This window comes from Canis lupus, chromosome 6, assembly GCF_048164855.1.
Source record: "Canis lupus baileyi chromosome 6, mCanLup2.hap1, whole genome shotgun sequence".
Taxonomy (NCBI): domain Eukaryota; kingdom Metazoa; phylum Chordata; class Mammalia; order Carnivora; family Canidae; genus Canis; species Canis lupus.
The window spans coordinates 70949550-70968926 of record NC_132843.1 but is presented as its reverse complement, the minus strand read 5'-3'; the positions used below and the strand labels follow the sequence as shown (position 1 = coordinate 70968926).

General features: G+C 38.6%; 1 protein-coding gene and 1 long non-coding RNA gene across 3 annotated transcripts in view; one reads left to right on the top strand and one right to left on the bottom strand.

Annotated features, from left to right (window-relative positions):
* Positions 1 to 1941, bottom strand: part of LOC140635869 (uncharacterized) — a 37016-nt gene extending 35075 nt beyond the window's left edge. Inside the window, exon 1 of one of the 2 annotated variants that reach the window (XR_012033189.1) lies at positions 1870 to 1941. This is a non-coding gene — a long non-coding RNA (uncharacterized lncRNA). The remainder of the gene's footprint in view (positions 1 to 1869) is intronic. The other variant, XR_012033188.1, reaches the window with a different exon arrangement.
* PPP2R5A (protein phosphatase 2 regulatory subunit B'alpha) overlaps positions 1472 to 19377 on the top strand; it is a 63394-nt gene continuing 45488 nt past the window's right edge. The window contains exon 1 of the mRNA XM_072831135.1: positions 1472 to 1720. Coding sequence (XP_072687236.1) covers positions 1522 to 1720 — 199 coding nt within the window. The 5' untranslated portion in view covers positions 1472 to 1521. The remainder of the gene's footprint in view (positions 1721 to 19377) is intronic.

Here is a 19377-nt window from a genome sequence, read left to right as displayed (position 1 = left end):
TTTAGTCCGCCAAGTACCAACTACGCGATTTAGGGCCAGGGGAGGCCCCAGGGCCCGCCCAGAAATCCAGGGCCCAACTCCCGACAGGACCAACTCGCCTCCTCGCCCTCCCCGGGGCCCCGTCGCCCATTAACCCCACCGCCCGCTTCCCCAACCTGACTTCTGCTCCACCCATCTTAGTGATGCAACACACCTGGCGCTCTTTCCCGCCCTAGACCTCAGACAGACCCCATCAGTCGCTTCAGTCCCTCATTGGCCAGCGGGGAGCACAGGGGAAGGGAAAGGGCCTTCCATTTTGCTCTCTGAAACTACCCACTCCGGTTCCCTGGTCTTCTCATAGGCCGTCGGGAGAGCAATGAGAGCCCGGAGCTGCCGCGCACGCGCGCGGAGGAGCCCGCCGGAGGCGGGGCACTTCCCCTTTCTAGCAGGAGCATTCATCGCGCTGTTGTGACGTAGCGGCGCGCCGCTCGCCGTCCTCACTTACGATTGGCTGTGGCAGAAGCCCGTCACACAGCCACGCCCCACTCCTCAGCCTAACCTCCCCGCTTCGGAGCCCGCCCGGGAGGCCACGCCCCACCCCGGTCCCGCCGCTTAGGCCTGCGATTGGCTGAGGGAACCGGCATGGTTACCCGCCTCCTACTCCCTCCCCGAACGTCCGAGGCCGGCGGGACCCCGCGGAAGGGGTCCGTCAATCTCCTCCTTCCCCACCCCTCGCCAGCCCCTCCCCCGGCCGCGCGCACACGCACACGCACACGCGCACACTCTGCCCGCGTCCTGCCCCCTCCCCCCGCCCCTGCGTGCGCCCTCCGCCTTCTCGAGTCGTTAGCGGCCGCTCGCCGGGGCTTGTCCGTGGGCGGCGGAAGGGCGCGCGGCGGAGGGCGCTCGGACCGCGCGGCGCCGCGAGGAGCGAGCGTGCGCGCCCAGAGCCCCGCGGCGGGTCACCGCCCCGGGAGATGAGGGTCCGGCGCTGACGGGGAAGAGCGGGCACCGCGGCGGCGGCGGCTCGGAGGGGCCCCGCGATGGCAGCGCCTCGGGAGGAGGCTGCGGGCAGGGCGGGCAGCGCGGGCAGCGCGGGCAGCGGCCGCTGAGGGGCCGCCGGCCGCAGCGCGGGGCTGAGGAGGAGCGAGGCGCGCGCGGCGTCCGCACCCCCGCGCCGTCGCCGCAGTTGTCCAAACTTCGGGCTCTCTTCCACCCGCCCTCCGCGCCCGGAGTCAACAACTTCTTCACCCCCCTCCGTCCCCGCCCTCGCCTCCGTCAGCCCCGGGAGGCGGCGGCCGCGCGGCGGGGACCAGGAACCGCCGGCCCTGAGATGTGGCCGTGAGGCGGCGGCGGCGGCGGGCGGGCGGCGCGGAGAAGCTCGGCGGCGCCCGGGAGCCGGAGGGCGGCGCGGCCGCGGGGACGGGGACGGGGCGGAGGGGCGCGAGCTCCCCGCGCCTCTCCCCCCGCCTCCTCCTCCTCCTCCTGCCGCTGCCCGTTCCCTGCACGCAGCAGCCGGAGCTGCCAGGCGCCAGGGCCGCGGCGATGTCGTCGTCGTCGTCGCCGCCGCCGCCGCCGCCGCCGGCGGGGGCTGCCGGCGCCGCCATCTCGGCCTCGGAGAAAGTGGACGGCTTCACCCGGAAATCGGTGCGCAAGGCGCAGAGGCAGAAGCGCTCGCAGGGCTCGTCGCAGTTCCGCAGCCAGGGCAGCCAGGCGGAGCTGCACCCCCTGCCCCAGCTCAAAGGTAACCTCCGAGGGGGCCGCCCCGGGGCGGGGGGAGCGGGAGTCGCGTCCCTCGCGTTGCCTCCCGGCGCCCGCGCCCGCATCCAACAGGTTTGCTCTGCAGAGTTTGCTGCAGATGCCAGCCCCCTGCCCACCTGCGCGCTCGCTCACCTGCGCCCGCGCCTGCAGCTCTGCGGCTCAGCCCCCGCCGGGCGGCTCTTCGCGCCGGCCCCGGGCGCGCGGCGCGGGGGGTGGGGGTGGGGGTGGGGGCTCCTCCAGCCTGCCCTGCCCTGCCCTGCCCTCCGAGACCCTCCTCCGCTCTTCCGACGCTTGGCACTGCCCCTTTACTGCTTCAGTCGGCCGGGCGTCTGCGCGCACCCTCGCCTCCCCTTGCCCGCGGAGGGAGCGACCCCAGTTGTCACAGCGAGCGGGCCCTCGGTGGCCGTCCTGCCGCAGACCGCGACGGGGAGTCGGCTGCCCGGCACACCCGCTCCTGAAGAACGGGCGTGAAAACCCCACTCGTTCGTGCAGCGCCTTATTTGCTGGGTCGTTTAGGTTCACGTGGTATCGTTAACTCCGAGAGTGGAAAGACTCCGAATACTTCGTTGCCGGGGAAGATATAGACATAGATACACACACGTACACGGTAAAGTTGGGGAAGTTGCAAAAGAGTCCATAAATCCAGTCGCTTTGCAGCGGATTGGGAACTTGGTTCGCGAAGCAGGGATTCCAGGGGACCGCGTAGGTCTGGACAGTGATTCAGATTCGTGCCCGCGCGCAGGGCTTTGCAGGAGAGCTTGGCGCTCCTCGGCGCGCGCGTACTTTTCCCACAAGGGCTCAGGGGACTTTTAATAAAATGTTTCCCGGTGGTCTGGTTTATTCTTGGTGCGTTATTCTCTTTAAATTTTGTAGTGTTCGTGTCTTCGCTTCTCTGTGAGAGAGAGAAATTCGCTCGGAACGAGAGGATAACCCTCCTAGATATTTCAGACAACTCTTAGCACAAAAGAAACCTGATAGAAATCTAGATCCTCTGTTTTGCGAGGCCTGGAAATTAAAGGCTCATGCTAAAATAGAATCGGCGGTGAGATTTTTCGATCCGTTTCGCCTCCTTCAAGGATAATCTGGTTCTGATTTGTCTTCGGACCTCGCCTGAGTCTGGCTAGGAGTCTAAAGAAAACCCCAGATCGAATCACAGTTGACCTGCGATAGATCTGGAACCCCGTTCAGACCCTATACTGCCCTGTCTTTTGGGGGTGCTTCTAAATCAGGGACCTCCACAGCCAGAATCCAACTAGCTTTTGAAAGGTTTTATTGAAGAAACGTGTAGCGTAACGTGTGTGGCTGCATTTATCGTTTGCCATGCAGCATGCAAAAATGGTTAAAATTTACATATCATAGTCCTTGGTAAACCACAGTGGTAGGCATTGCCAAGATTTTAATTCTTGAGTGATATCATAGCTATAAAAGAATATCGTCTTACCTGTTAGGACATTGGATTGCTATTCATGGATTTCAGTTGTAAACTTAATTAAAACGTTTTTAAGTCATTGATTTTTTCCCATTAAATTGTGGAATTTCTCATAATCGGAAGTTTGCTGCTAGTGTTTTTCATATTTATTAAATTTGCTTTTTTAGTAAGGTATTGTGGGTCCTTACTATTGTCCTTATTAATGTATTTACTTTTATTTAATAAAAATAGTTGAATATTAAACATGGTTAGGAGATGGAGTTTTAATGCAGTTTTTAAAAGCTTGACAAAAATATGCAGAGCCAGTAATCCTTTTAAATTATATGGTGCGTAGTTCAACAAGTTGAAGGTGCCATTGAGTTTTTTTTTTTTTTTTTTTTTTACAGTATTTGGTCACTAGTGGAGAAAAAATAAAATTGGAACTTTAGATTAATTCTGCATATTTAACATGAAAATACAGTGTTCTTTAAAAGGAGAGTTCAGGTATTCGAGGTAAATTTATGCAAATATAATTGTGGAAATAAGACCCTTACTGGGATTACCCACTAATAAGAGCTACTTATACTCCAAATGCCAAAAGGCTTGAAAAGTGCTTTAAAAAAAAAAAAAAATCCAGTTTCTTCACATGGTACTTGGCAGTGTGCTTGATACCACAAAGTTGTGTGCTTTTTTCTGTCTGTAGTAGTTTTTTCCATTTGTGGTCTTAACAAAAACCAGTGGAAAACCCTTTAGTATGTGTATGAAAGAGAATTTTTCTTCCTGCTCTGAAATATAATCTTCCTGTGGAGAGATTCAGATATTTGTGGGCAACCAAGATCTTTCAAGTGTTTATACTAACCTGCTTATGTTACACTTTGTCCACATGGATCTAAGCTGGAAAGGTGCCAGCTATTTTCCTCAAAGCTTACTATGGGTAAGGATTAACAAAATAATCCAACTTTTTCATCTATAAGAAGTTTATTTGTGCAAAATCATTTACCAAGTAGGTTGCAGGATTTTAATAGGGAAAATGTTCAGAGAAAACTATTTAGTTATAGAAAGTTTTTAATAAAAAAGCCTTGTTAAAAGGATTTTTTAAAAAATTAGGACCTGCCATGTGGGTCCTGAAAATTCAACTGCCTGATTTGTATAGCTTAAAAAATTTTTTTTCTAAGCATTTTTAAATGTTCTTGTTATGTTAATTCTATAAGCTCCCCCTGAGAACTATGTACTAGAAAATAAAAACAGAGGCATTTTATCAACCTTTTTTTTTTCCTGTTTTTAAATTTAAGTTAATATAGGACTTAATTTTTCTACCTTAAACTTTTACTCTAGTAACAACAGTTAGGAAACTTTTAACATTAAGAAAATCTGTTATTCAAAATAGGGAAGTTTTCCAGCTTGTTTTAACCTATTTTGTTTAAGTCTCTGGAAGAATTTATTTAGTAAAGTAGTAGCTGCTTTATATTTATATAACTCTTAGCATTTACAAATTGTTTCAGACTTTTTTCCTACAATTATAAAGCAGTATTGTATATAATAAGTGAAACAGTCCAAAGAGGTGGAGTAAAAATAGAGAATCCTTATTCTTGATATACCTTGCTTTTTCACACCTATTAAGGTCATGCTTTTGCATGACAAGCCATAGCTAGGTGTGTTTTTACAAACATTATATTTTACTGGGTCATCCCAGCAACTCTGTGCAAAACCAGTTATCATTTACATTTTATTGATGAGAATGTAGAAGCTTATACAGCTTAGTTTCAAGCCTGTGACTATTTATGTGATATTGCAACTGATATGGGTCCTCAGGTCAAATGATTTCAGTATTTTTGCTGTTAACCTACTTTATAAAAATTTAAACCAGTGTTGTAGAGTTGGGTTATTGAGGTCAGTCTTGGATCGAAGGTAAATTTCTAATCTTTCTGAGTTGTTTTGCTTATCTGTAAAATGGGCATAATATAGCTCCTCAGGATTGTGGGGATTAAGTGAAATAATGTAAAGTATCTAAAAATAGGCAGTGTTAGTTCCCATTCTCTTTGGTATTTGAAAGTCCTGATTAAGAATATTTTTTAATGAAGGACTCATATAAATAGTAAACTTTGCTAGTGTACTTCAAGAATGATTCTATTTTTAACCAGTTTTCAGAAATGATTTATGTGAAGTAAGGTGAAACTATATCATTTTTCAGCATAAGTATGGAACTGGAAATAGGGTGGGGTTAAGATTGTTTAAATTATTAAAAGCTGTAGTTAGAAGATTTTTACCAAGCAAAGTAGTTGAATTAACCAATAGAATTGTATAGATGTGCATTTCTCCTAAGAGACAGCCAGTAAATAGCAAAGAACAATGAAACTGGCTTTGAGATTGAAGTGAAAAATTTCCCAAGTATCACTCAGATTCTTTGTTGGTATATTCTTAGAAACTGGGTCCCAGGCAGCCTCCAGGGGGACTCAGCGATTTAGTACCGCCTTCAGCCCAGGGCTTGATCCTGGAGACCCTGGATGGAGTCCCATGTTGGGCTCCCTGCATGAAGCCTGCTTCTCCCTCTGCCTGTGTCTCTGCCTCTCTCTCTCTGTCTCTCTTGAATAAATAAATAAAATCTTAAAAAAAAAAAAAAAAGAAAGAAAGAAAAAAGAAACTGGGTCCCACTGGTACCCAGGCCAGTAACAGTGATGCTGATATGAAATGCTGTGCTTACCTTGAGGGAAAAAATTTTTTTTTCCCTTGATGAGGTATTTGGTGTTTTAGGATAACTGGAACAAGAATGCTGAATGATCTGAAGTTTCTTAACTATCTTAACTTTCTTGTAGTGGAGGAAACACTACCAACTCATCTTTTAAGATTTATAAGTCTTCTCAAAGTTACTATCATTTTCTATAAACCCCAAACCCCTTTTTATAGTTGGGTTGTCACTAAAGGAGACTTGAAATTCATCTGAATATATCAAGAAAAATGTTTGCAAAGGGATTTAACATTTTTGTCATTTTAGGATTATTTTCTGAAAGTAATGTCATATTTCTTCTAGAAGACTTATTTTTTAGTTAAATTTTAGAATATGTTTGTTAGAGAAATTGATAATGTAGTATCCTTTGCTGCTGGCATCTACATGAAGGAAAATTTTTCTAATTAACATGTACAGAATTCTTATTTAGGGTCAACTTCCTTTTCCCCCCAGTTTTATTACCTCCTCTGATCCTTAATTGAATTTTGGATTATTTTATGAAATGTCTAATTGACTAAAGTGATAATGCAATAAAATGTGTTTAGTTAAAATAGTGTGATCATTATTGGGATAGAGTGCTATCCTGTAAATAGTAAACTTGAGTTGTCTTTTTGCATCAGTTTAATAATTTTTATTTATGAGAATTATATTTTTCCGTGATAAAATAACAAAGATGAATTAGTTCTTAATGAGTTTTTGTCCCTCTTTGAATGACAAAGATAAGTTTATCAACAAAAATAATGTATTTGGGAAATAGATTTTTATGCTTTATTTTAGGAATTTTTTAAATAGTAAAAAGCTGGTAATGGAGACTAGCTTATTTTTATTTTTGTGTTTAGCACTCTGGTTCTCAACCATGTCTGTATACTTGGAGAGCTTTAAAAAATATCAATGCCAGGCCCATCCTCAAGAGATTCTAAATTAATTGGCCTAAGGTAGGATACAGGCATTTGTAGTTTTAAAAGCTCCCAGGGTGACTCTAATGTGCAGCCAGGGTTGAGAATCACTAAGTTAGCATTATCTGTCTATTGATTTAATTCATTAATTGAGACTTTGTCCTTTTCTCTGATACTCATGGCTCATTACCCAGCCTATTAACATTTCCTGCCCTCACTTCACCTCCTGCTATTTACTTTTCACTCTCTTAACTTTGCTGCCCCCTATAGCTAATCAGCTCCTTTCCTTGAAGTGATGTTAGATTCTGGAGTTTTAGGTACAATGAGATGATTCTATAGGATTTTTCTGTAGTTACCATAATTAAAACTCAACTGTTACCATTTTATAATAGGTGGTCCATTTTTCTTTTCTCTGATTTTAGAGCTGTGGCTGAGTAAAATGAAAGTGAGAAGTAAAACGGGGTTTTAATCCCATCATTCAGGGTAACATGATGATTCCTACCACTTTGGATTGTAAAGCTGGTATTTGTTATGCACTAAAGGCATTGTTCTGCTTCTAGCGTATATGTTGAATATTAGATATTGAACCAATGAACTTTTCTTGAACTTAACTGTATTTTTGGTCATGCCTTGTACTTATTCAGTGACAAGAAATTTTTTTTGCACAATATATTTTACTTCTATCATCTTAATCTTGACTACAGCTTTTTATTGAAGATAGAACACCAAGGACCACTTATATTTCATGTTCTTGTTTTGTCTTTGGCCTTTCTGTTATGCAATTTGAGTAAGACTCCTATTTGTTGATTTTTTTAAGTCAGTGTTCAGTTATGGAACAATGTTCTTTCTCCAGAATGAAAGACTTTGAAAGCAGAAGTCATCTGTGTTTTCACATCCTATTGTACCAAATAACAGTATTCTGTGCATAGTAAATATAGTTCTGTAGTTAAAATAACTCTTGTCAAATAAATTACCTGTTAGTTGTCTGACCCTCCTCCCTTAACACTCCTCCCCCTATCTAGTTATTGATTTTCTTTCAGTGATGTTTGTTCAGTGAAGTTTGATGCTATCAGCAGATTGGTTGCCTTCTGTTTTTTGTCTTTAAACATTTGATCTATTCATGAGAGACACAGAGAGAGGGGCAGAGACAATAGGCAGAGGGAGAAGCAGGCTCCCCAGAGGGAGCCCAATGTAGGACTCTATCTGAAGACCCCAGAATCACACCCTGAGCCCAAGACAGATACTCAACTGCTGAGCCACGCAGGCTCCCTCTTTTTTGTTTTTATAGATATAAATATATATCTATATTTTAGCTATATTTGTGTCTAAATATAGTTCAGGGATTTTAAGGAAATAAACTCTGGGCTTTTGATACCATGACAGTAAATAGTAAATGTAGGTTTAAAATGAAGGATGTTTGCTCTTGTATTTTATGCTTTGCAAATAACTGGTTTAAGTGATTCGTAGGTAACATTATTGATAGATTTCCTACTAGGAAAGGTGTTGTGTAAGGTTTGTGTGGAAAAGTAGTACTGAATTGACTCTCAATCTGGACATGTGTATGCAAACATTAAATGAACTCAAATAATTAGTTTGCAGTAATTTCCAAATTTGACTTGCAATCTTTATAAGGATGTCCTTGAAGGAGATGAAAGGAACAGATTTTAAGTATATAATTACTTTTAATGTATTATTGTGTAACAGGGAACCTAAATGCATTGCTGAAAGAGTTTTACATGTCAGAGTAGGTTTATGCAAAATAAATTCTACTTGTCAGAACAGGATATTGACTAATAAGCAGTTTCAAAGCTACTTTTTATGTATATCTGTTTGAAGTCTTTCCTGAAGGAATTTGTTTATGTGGGCTTTTTTGAGTGAGTATTGGTGAATTTTAGAAATCTGCAATTTTGATCAGAAATCCTAAAGAAATGTATTATGATTTTCAGAGGAATAATTTGCTGAATATGATAGGCTCACATGATAATATTCAGAGAACCTATTTCTAACTTGGACACCGAAGGCAAGGGATTTCTTGGGAACACACTCCTCCTACTGGAATGGTGATGCTAATTGCAGCTACTATAACCTCACCATATTATATCTAGTTGAGCCTTCTGGTGGTGAATGGGACCTCGGAAGTCATTGTAGTTTAATCTCCATTGGGAGTCAGTTTCACTCCTATTCAAAGTAAATAGCTTGTCATTTCATCAGGGAAGCTTTTTTTTTAACCTAGGGAGGAGGAAATATGGGGTTTTTAAGCTCTTAGATGTTTTCTCAGATTTTGCTTTATTAATGAATAAACTGTATGGGCAGTACGGAAAAAAGAGGTTAAATGTCTAAAACAAGAATTTTTTAATGGCTGGACTTAAAACTTGTAGTTCAGGAGTATTAGATATGACTTCAAAAATTATACATTTTCTCTTTTAAGTGATTTTGCCTTTGTTTCACACCCATTGGTAAAAGTTAATCTATAATTACAGCTGTTATCAGAAATTAGTGATTATTTGAACACATTGTTAATCTCATGCCTTTAAATTAATAAAGTGAAAAAGATGAAACCGTTTTTGTTGTAAACCCTGAATTTTGATTTAGCAAAACTGAGTGTTTTAGACAGACTTTTCTAATAATAAACATCTGCTGAAGCCATAAATTATAATTTCTGTAGGAATATGTATCTGCTTTTTTAAAAAGATTATTTATTTGAGAGGGGGGGAGACAGAGGGAGCGAGAATTCCAGACAGACTCCCTGCTGAGTGGGCAGCCTGACACAGGGTTTGAGTCCCACAACCCCAAGACCCCTGACCTGAGCTGAAACCAGGAGTAGGATGCTTAACCTCTTAACTGACTGATCTGCCCAGGCGCCCGTGTATCTGCTTAAAACTAACAAAAAACCCAACTTACACTACCATTCTTCTTTTAATTGGCCAGAGGAAAATTTTTGTTTGCCTGCTGTTAAAACTAGATATATATATATATACTTGCTTTCACAGTCTGGTGCAGAAATATTTTCCTATTTTCCTCTCTTTGGTGTTCATAGTACTTAAAATTTAGAGATTAAAACTTAAGTGGATAAGATGAATGCTTTTTAAAAAAATTAAATGTCTTTAGGAGCTTGTAGTTTCGTGGGGAATATAGACATATAAGGCAGTTTGAATTACTATCATGTTTTGTGATAAGAGTAAGCAGTAAGTGGCTAGAGTAGTATATGGGGGACCCAATCCAGTTTTGGTATGTAAGGAGAGAGATCAGGTAAAGTTTCCTGAAGAAAGCAGCAGGTACACTGAGACCTAAAAGAGGTGGTCAGCCAAGACAGATGGGGTCTGAGAGGTCCACCTAAAGGGTAATATGTGTAGCCCTAGAGGTGAATGAGTATAGCATATTTGAGAAACTTCCAGCAGTCTGTGTGGCTGTGATAAAGGATATTGTAACAGGGAACTGATCAGACAAGAGACTGATGAAGCAACAATTAGAGTCTATATCATAATCTTAATGCCATGTGCTGTGTTTACTCCTGATAATAGCACGAAGAGTGTATTGGAGGATGGGAGTAAGGATGTAAGTTAGGATGCTGACACAGTAATTCAGACAAGAGATGACAGTAGCCTTGTCTAAGGCAGGACTTTGTGAGAGGGAAAAACCAATGACGATACATTTCTAACTTGGGCAACCTAGAGGCATAAGAGCAATTTACTGAAAGGGAAGAAAAGAGGAAGATCAGATTTGGGAGAAAATGTTTTTTTGTTGGACAGGTTCAAAGTGAAGCTGTCCACTAGGAAGTTAAATATTTGGTCTACACCTAAACAGAGCTATCCTAGAGAAAACAATTTGAGAGTCTTTAGATTAAAAGTAGCATTTGAAATGATTCACGTAGAAGAAACCACTGAAAATGTGTGGAAAGGGAAGAGGCCAAGGAATACCATCATTTAGATGATGGTCACAGGAAAGGGGGTAATCTCAAGGCAAGAGAGACAGCTTGAGTGGAAGCAAAGGGAGACCGGTAAGAGTAGAGGCAAGGCAGTCACGGGAAGAGAATATTTAAAAGTGGGGGTGGGGGACTAGTAACATTGAAAAAGAGCTGTTGACAAGTCAAATAAGAACTGAAAAGTCTCCATGGGTTTAGTAGTCTTACTAACATTGGTGACTTGAGAGGCATTTCAGAGGATTGATGCGAAATTCCTGTAAAGTGAGGAATGAATGAAAACTATTAAAGTCAAATTAGTAAGTATGGACATCTCTTTCAGGAAGCTTGACAAAGAAAAAAACTACATCATTAGCTCTCGGCTGCAGAACAAGATTTTTAGAAGGGGGACCAGTTAGATTATTTTATTGGGCAAGGCAAGACATGGCATGGCTTCGGCTAAGGGTGGTAGTAGTTGAAAGGAAAAGTAAAGAGATGTATTTGAGATGTATCTTAGATAGGACGTTAATTATTTGAGGGGAGATGGAAAGATAGGAATCAAGGGTGATTTCCAGGTGTTTTAGCTTGGACCACAGAATGGGTAGATCTACCACCACAGAGAAGGAATACATTGAAGAAGGAACCAGATATAGAGGGAAAAATCCAGGATTGCATTTTGGAAATTTGAGGTTGGAGATACCTTTTGGCAATCCAAGTAAGAATATCAAATAGATATTCTTTGGAAAGGGTGAATCGCAGAGTGCCCATTTGGTAATTTCTGTAACTTCTAAACATTAATTAGAAGATTTTCAAGTTTGCCTGTTAGAAAGTGGTCATAGTTTGGGATGTTGGCTACTTGGTCTTCTGGCCTTGTTGGGCTCATCTAGTCACTATTCAGTGGAATGTCTGTGTATACCAGATGGTGTATGTGTGAGGGAGATCACAAAATATGTTGGGACGAATGCATGAGTAAGGTTAGTGTTCTTAGTGTTTTCTGTGTTTAGACTCTAAGTTAACTGGTTTAAGACCTGAGATCTAGACCTTCTCACCAGCATTTAGGTAGTCAGTTCTTGGTTTTATTATTTATTAAATGAAATAATGAAGCAAAAGCTATTAAATTGACTTAAGGAAAAGCACCATTTTGTGTCATACAGTGATTTATAATTTTATACGGACTTACAATGTTTACATACAACCCTAAGTTAAGCATTTTGTTGTTAAATCAAAACAGGTGGGTTGTATATTTGTGTAAGTCAGTATCTTATCAGTTAGTTATTGATTCGTCCTCCGTAATATTAAACTGAAGATATGTATTGCCTGCACTAAAGCAATATTAACATCTTATTTTCTAACAGTACAAAGGAGAAATAATAGTAATTGAGCTTTGTCAAGGTATTGATTTCTTTTAGGTCCTGGGCAGGTAGACCACTACTGAACATAGTTTTTCTAAGAATCTTCAATGCAGAGGATTTTTGTTTCTTAAATTCCTCTGATATAAAAATCTTCATTGATCTTCTTTGGTGTCTCCCTTTTAGCACTTCCTCCTTTTTTTAGAGTAATGAAAACTTTTCATTGGAGAATATTTAACATTTGTTTTATGAATGAGTAGTGAAAAGATGAAGTGAATTTTTAGCACTTTTGTCAGAGCTAGGTTTGGGGCACCTGGGTGGCTTTTGTCAGCACTTTTGTCAGAGCTAGATTTATAATTTAGGGTTAAAGTTACAATCAATAATAAGCAGTTTTAATAAGTTATTATGGGATATCAAGAATTGATCAGACTGTCTACTTGTTTTTGCCTTTCTTTTGGAGAGTTTAGGAAAACTCTCCTATACAAGCTGTGTACACACAGTTTTTGAAAATTTGTATTTGTGGCCATATTAGCGTCGTCTTTCTGATCATCATTTGCCAGTTTGAGAGAGGAAATAAATTGAAGTAAGATAACTGAGACTTGGATATAAAAGTAAATTGGGCTAATTCATCTATCACTTTACTGATTTTATTCTGTAAAACCTCTAAAAAACAAATTGGATGATGTCATCTCCTTAAGTAGTTTTCTACATAGATTTGTCCTTCTAGTGAATTAAGCAGCCTAAATTTGAATCCAAAGTGGAAATAAAGTAGTAAATGTAACAATGTACCTTTTAGGAGGTATTTAGTTTTAATAGTCATATTTCCTTCATAGGAAATTTCTATCATTCACTTAGGAAACTTAAAAATAACCCAGCTTTTACCTAGCTACTGAATACCCAGGCACTGATGTTGGTATTTTTTTTTTTTGATGTTGGTATTTTATATATTTTGATATCCTGTTTTTAATTTGGACCACATGGATGACCTTACACATAACATATTTTGATATTTTGAGAACTGCTTTTTTTCCTTTTTTCTTTTTCTTTTTTTCTTAAGATCTAGAAAAGTAGCTTCTCCTGTGGAATAGGAATGACTATTTTAGGATACAATACTTGCTGTGAGTCATGAGTGAGTTTCAGTTTTCATGGTTTTCTAAAATAAACTCACTTAACGACGTGCCATAAGAAATGTCATATTCTTAACTACCCTATTTCCTTTATAATGGCTTTATTTTTATAAAAACTTACAGACTTCACTGTTAAGTCAAAAAAGAATCTTACAAAGATAGAAATAAAAATTCTCAGAGAAAATGTCTCTTAAAATTTTGAGTATCTTTTTTCTTTTTTTGATTTTTATTTATTTATTCATGAGAGACATAGAGAGAGGCAGAGACATAGGCCTTCCATAGAGGGAGAAGCAGGCTCCCTGCGGGGAGCTGGATACAGACTCAGGATCATGACCTGAGCCAAAGGCAGATGCTCAATCACTGAGCCACCCAGGTGCCCCAAATTTTGAGTACCTTTCTATATTTTCCCATTAAGTGGGATTAAATAATATATGCTGTTCTGTGTGTAACCCATTATTTACTTTAATTGAATATTATAAGTGTGCTTCTGAAAAGAAAAAATTAATTTAGATTTGTTTCTGAATACAGTTTTTATTTCTGGAAATACTAAATCAAATTACTGTAAACCTTGATTAGAAAAATTCCTTATATTAAAAGGAGAGGAAATCATTTCTAAGAACTATACAATCTATAATACAATAATAGATTTAATTTTATGGAGATTATACATGGATATCTTGGAAAACCTGATTAAAGGGATGTATCATCTTGGAAAATATTATATACAATATTGTGTATATAATTTGGGGGTTCTTTGATTCACCACCACCACCACTCTGAAGCCCATCTATGGTCTGATGGTGGAGGGAAGTAGGAGTGTTTTTGTAGACTTTGGGGCCTGTTCTAGAGACTTGAACAACCTTGTTAAGTCATTAGTCCCTTTCCTTAACACGGTAGCAGGTGTTTTTTAGGAGTTACAGGAGGAGTAGTTACCAGATGGAACCTCATCACAGTCATCAAAACTGAAAATAGCTTATAGAGGCATTGATCTGCAAAGATCTGTTTAATACTTCTTGTTCCCCCAAAATTCCAAATGAGAAACAAAAGGCTTCTAGAAATCTATTTTATTTAATGAATAACAGGATTTATATTCAAAATGGAGTCTGGGGGTGGGGAGCGGCTGGAAAAAAAAAAACAAAAAAACAAAATGAATCAAGCAAAAACAATGTTTCATAATTTATCAGAGAAAAAACCCAGATACCAAAAAACAAATTGAATTAAGCAGATGACACAAATATTCCATTTATAGACATAAATCAAAGCTATTGCAGGTTTGATCCCAGACCACCACAATAAAGCAAATATCACAATATAGTGAGTCAAATGAATTTTTAATTTCCCAGTGCATATAAAAATTAACACTGTACTATATAGTCTTTTAAGTGTACAATAGCATTGTCTAAAAATACCTACCTTAATTTAAAAATACTTTGTTGCTAAAAACTGCTAATCATCAGCTCTCAGAAAGTTGTAATCACTGATCATAAGTCACTATAACAAAGTAATGAAAAAGTTTGAAATTTTCCAAGAATTACCAAAATATGACAGAGACATGAAGTGAGCAAATGCTTTTGGAAAAATGGTGCTGACAGACTTGCTCAATGCAGGATTGACACAAACCTTCAATTTGTAAAAAATGCAGTATCTGCAAAGTGCAATGAAATAAGGTATATACCTGTACTCTCTCAGGAGCCTTTCAGTATTCAGCCTTTCAGAAGTCCCAAGTTTCTACATTCCAGGGAATTCATATAACAAGCCCCATTCTCTCATCTTATTTCTTGTTTTCTATTTTATCAGAAGTTATTTCTGAAGACAAAAGATAATAAAGTTCATTTTTTTGAGATAAAAATCGAACAGCACCTTCTTATCCTTCTATAATGCAATAGTTGTGGATGTATTCACATCTGAATAGTAATGGAGTAAAGCATAGAAATATTCTTCAAAGTTTTAGATTGTGTTCTAACAGTTTTCTTAGAACAATATTTGTATACTAGGATTCATTATCAAAATGGTAGGGTGGATGTGTTCAAATTTCCTAACAGGTGATGCGTCCAGTTTTTTCCAACCATTTTTCAATTTTAATGAAATCATAGATCCTTAACTAAGTCCTATTTGCTAAGCTGTGAATCATTTGTTAATAAATGTTTCTATTGTTCCTTTATAATAGTTTGAGCCTCTAAAGTTTAAAATAAAAGCTGATTTTAGAGTCTTAGTTATTAATGTTCTAGGAGTATTGCCAAAAAAAGCTACATGTCCTATATTCTGTGCCAGTTTCTTAAATTAGAATCTTGGATTGCATCTTCAGCGTGTCACTGTAGTGGTATTGCTGGGTTGCTATGATACGATGCTTGTTCTAGAATTTGTAGCATGAATCCTATATGAGCTCCTACTTTAGATTTCAAAAATATGAGCAGCAGTAATTGGAAATATGACATGTTTTTCCTTTAAGGAAAATTATACCTATAAAACTTATTTCTGTTACAAATTATACTTGATCCTTTATTCTTAGATCTAAAATAGAGAATTAACAATGAACAACTTGAAATAATTTGGTTATCCTTTAGTTTTACCACATTGGCTTTTATGAAAATGGGCAAGAAAAAGAAAGGTTTTATGATAATGAGCATATTAAAATCCCATTGTTCTTCTCCTTGATATCTGAGGTCTTAAGAGAAATGAATATAAACTAGATTTTCTGGTAACATGAATTTGAGACCATACCAGCAAAACTACATTACAAAGGAAAACTCCAAGTTATCTTACTTTATGGAACTTATTTTTTTATTCAGTGAACTATTCTTAAAACTAACCTTATGTAGCCCTATTGATAAAATATTCTTTCTCATTTTATGTGGTGGTTTTTGTGTTTCATGTACATATTTCATATAAATTAACATAGGTGGCATAAAGACAAAACAGGGGTATCCTAGGAATGTGTGGTGCATACATTTTTGGTAGAATGAAGTTTTTATTATTATTGGTTAGTAGCATTTGACCTTTAAACCACAACTGATCTTTAAACTTTTACCTCCTTTTAATGCTTTAAACTTTTAATATTTTGCATATTTGATATGAAAGTATTTTAGAGACCAGGACTGAAACAAAAATTTTTAACAGCTTTATTGAGATATAATTCACACACTGTACTATTTCCACACTTAAAGTATACAAATCAGTGGCTTTTAGTATATGTACAGATATGTACAACCATCACTACAGTCAATTTTAGAACATTTTAATCTCAGAAATGCCATACCATTTAACTGTTACTCATCTCATCCATCTCCTGGCCTAAGCAACCAACTAATCTACTTCCTGTCTCTATAGATTTCCCTGGCTGGGCATTTTACATGAATGGAATCATACATAGTCTTTTGTAAATCTTTTATACCAAAGGCTTCTTTTCACCTAACATATTTTCAAGGTTTGTCCGTGTCGTAGATGTTTCAGTACTTTGTTCCTTTTATGGCTAAGTAAGAATCCATTGTATGGCTTTAGCACCACATTTTGTTCATTCATCAGTTGATGGACATTTGGGTTTCCACCTTTTGGTTATTATGAATAATGTTGCTATAAACATTTGTATACAAGTTTTTGTATGGGCATGTGTTTTAATATCTCTTGAGTATATACCTAGGAATAGAATTGCTGGGTCAAATGTAATTTTGTGGGTTTTTTCCCCCCATACATTTATTTATTCATTTGAGAGAGAGGGAGAGAGAATGAATAGGGGGGAGGGGTAGACTTAAACCTAGCTCTATATATTTTAATAATCTTATCAACCTTCATGCTATTTATATTAAATTTAGGGAGCTTGTTGCAGGACTCGATCCCAGAACCCAGGGATCGTAAACTGAGCCAAAGGCAGAAGCTTAACAACTGAGCCACCCAGTTGCCCCTGTTTTGCATGTAGGTAGTCAGATGTCGTAGCACCATTTGTTAAAAAGACTGTGCTTTCCCCCATTAAATGGTCTTGATGCCTTGTTGAAATCACTTGGCATATGGTTTGTATCTGGGCTTTCAATTCTATTCCATTGATCTATATTTTATTGTTTTGTCAGTACCACACTATCTTGATTACTATGCTTTGTAGTACATTTTGAAATGAGTCTTCCTACTTTGTTCTTTTTCAAGATTGTTTTGGCTATTCTGGATCATTTGCAATTGTAAAAGTTAAGTTACTGATTTGAGATCTTTGTTCTTCTATAGGCATTTACAGCTATAAATTTCCTTCTAAACTGCTTTAGCTACATCCCATTTGTTTTGGTATATTATATCTTCATTTTCGTATTTTTGGATTTTCCTTTGCTATCTTCTTTGATGCACTAGTTATTTAGGAATGTGTATGGTTTGATTTCTACAGATTTGTAACTGTCCCAAGTTGTTTTCTGTTACTGGTTTATAATTTCATTTATAATGGTCTGAGGACATCCTTTGATATTACTATTTATATGTTTTTAAATTTGAGGTTGGTTTTATGACCTGGCATATGATCTGTCCTGAGACTTTATGTGCACTTGAGAACATATATTCTGCTGTTGTTGGGTGGGGTATTCTATAGTAAATATAAATTCTATAGTGTTCTATAGAAGTCTGTTAGGTCTGGTTGGGTTTATAGTGTTAAGTATTTCCTTGATCTTCTGTCTAGTTGTTCTATTATTAAAAGTTAAATATTGAGGTCTCTTCAACTGTCATTGTTGAATTAGCCATTTCTTTCTTCACTTCTGTTTTAGCTTAATGTATTTTGAAACTGTTAGTAGGTGAACATATTTTTATAATTATCACATCTTATTCATGGATTAACCCTTTTATCATAAAATGATTCTCTATCTCTAATATACTTTTTTTGTTTTAAAATCTGTGTATCGGGACACATGGGTGACTCAGTGGTTGAGCATTTTCCTTTGGCTCAGGGCATGATCCTGGGGTCCTGGGATTGAGTTCTGCATCGGGCTCCTCACAGGGAGCTTGCTTCTCCCTCTGTGTCTCTCTTTCTCTCTGTGTGTCTCTCATGAATAAATAAAATCTTTAAAATCCATTTATCTAATATCAATATATCTATCACTCCAGCTTTCTTGTGTTTGTTTGCATGATGTATCACTTTCTATCTTTTTACTTTCTGTATGTGTCTTTGAATCTATGGTTTATATTTTGGAGACAGCATATAGTTAGATCTTATTTATTCATCTGAAATCTCTGCCTTTTGATTGGGTTATTTAATCCATTTATATTTAATGTTATTTGTTGATATAGCTGGATTTATGCCTGAAATTTTACTTTTTCCTATGTCTCATGTCTTTTTTGTGCCATATTCTTTCTTTACTGCTTTCTTTAGTATTAAGTAAATATTTTTCAAAGCAGCACTTAAATTTGTTTAATGATTTTTTTTTACCGTATCTATTTTAATTCATTTTTAATTGAACTCACATTGTTCTTGGGCTTACCGTATATATATTAGTAGAATCATCTTTGGATTTATACTAGCTTAGTTCCAGTGAGATCTAAAAACATCACTTCTATGTTCCTCTATTTCCTTTTCCCCTTTATAATACATTATTGTTATTCAGTTACATTTATTGATGTTATAAACCCCAATAGTACATTTTTGTAATTATTACTTCACCATCAGTAGTTATTTCTTTAACCCAGTACATGTTTGCTCCCACCGACTCCTTTGTGCTGTTATTGGCAAATGTATTACACTTCTGTATGGTAATGACTTAAGATGTGTGTGTATATATATATATATACATATTGCTTTATACAGTGTTTTTTTAATCGGTTAAGAGAAATAAGAAAATAAATGCAAAAAAAAAAGAAAATAAAATAAACGCACTAATACTGCTTTTTATAATTATATGATTAACTTTATTGGAGCTCTTTGTGTGTGTGTGTGTGTGTGTGTGTGTATTTGATTACTTTCTATGGTCACTTGCTTTTAGCCTGATGGAATTCCTTTAGTGTTTCTTGTAAGGCAGATTAGGTAGCCAGTCAATTTTTGTTTATTTGGGAATGTTTCTATTTCACCTTAATTTTTGAAGATAACTTTGCTGGATATAGGATTTTTGGGGTGACAGGTTTTTTTTGTTTTGTTATGGGCTTTTTTATTTGTTTTTGAGCAGTCTGAATATGTTTCTTTGTTTTCTAGCCTCTACTGTTTCTGCTGAGAGTCAGTTGTTAATCTTAGCCCTTGTGACTAGTTGTTTTTTTTTTCCTACTTTCATGATTTTCTCTTTG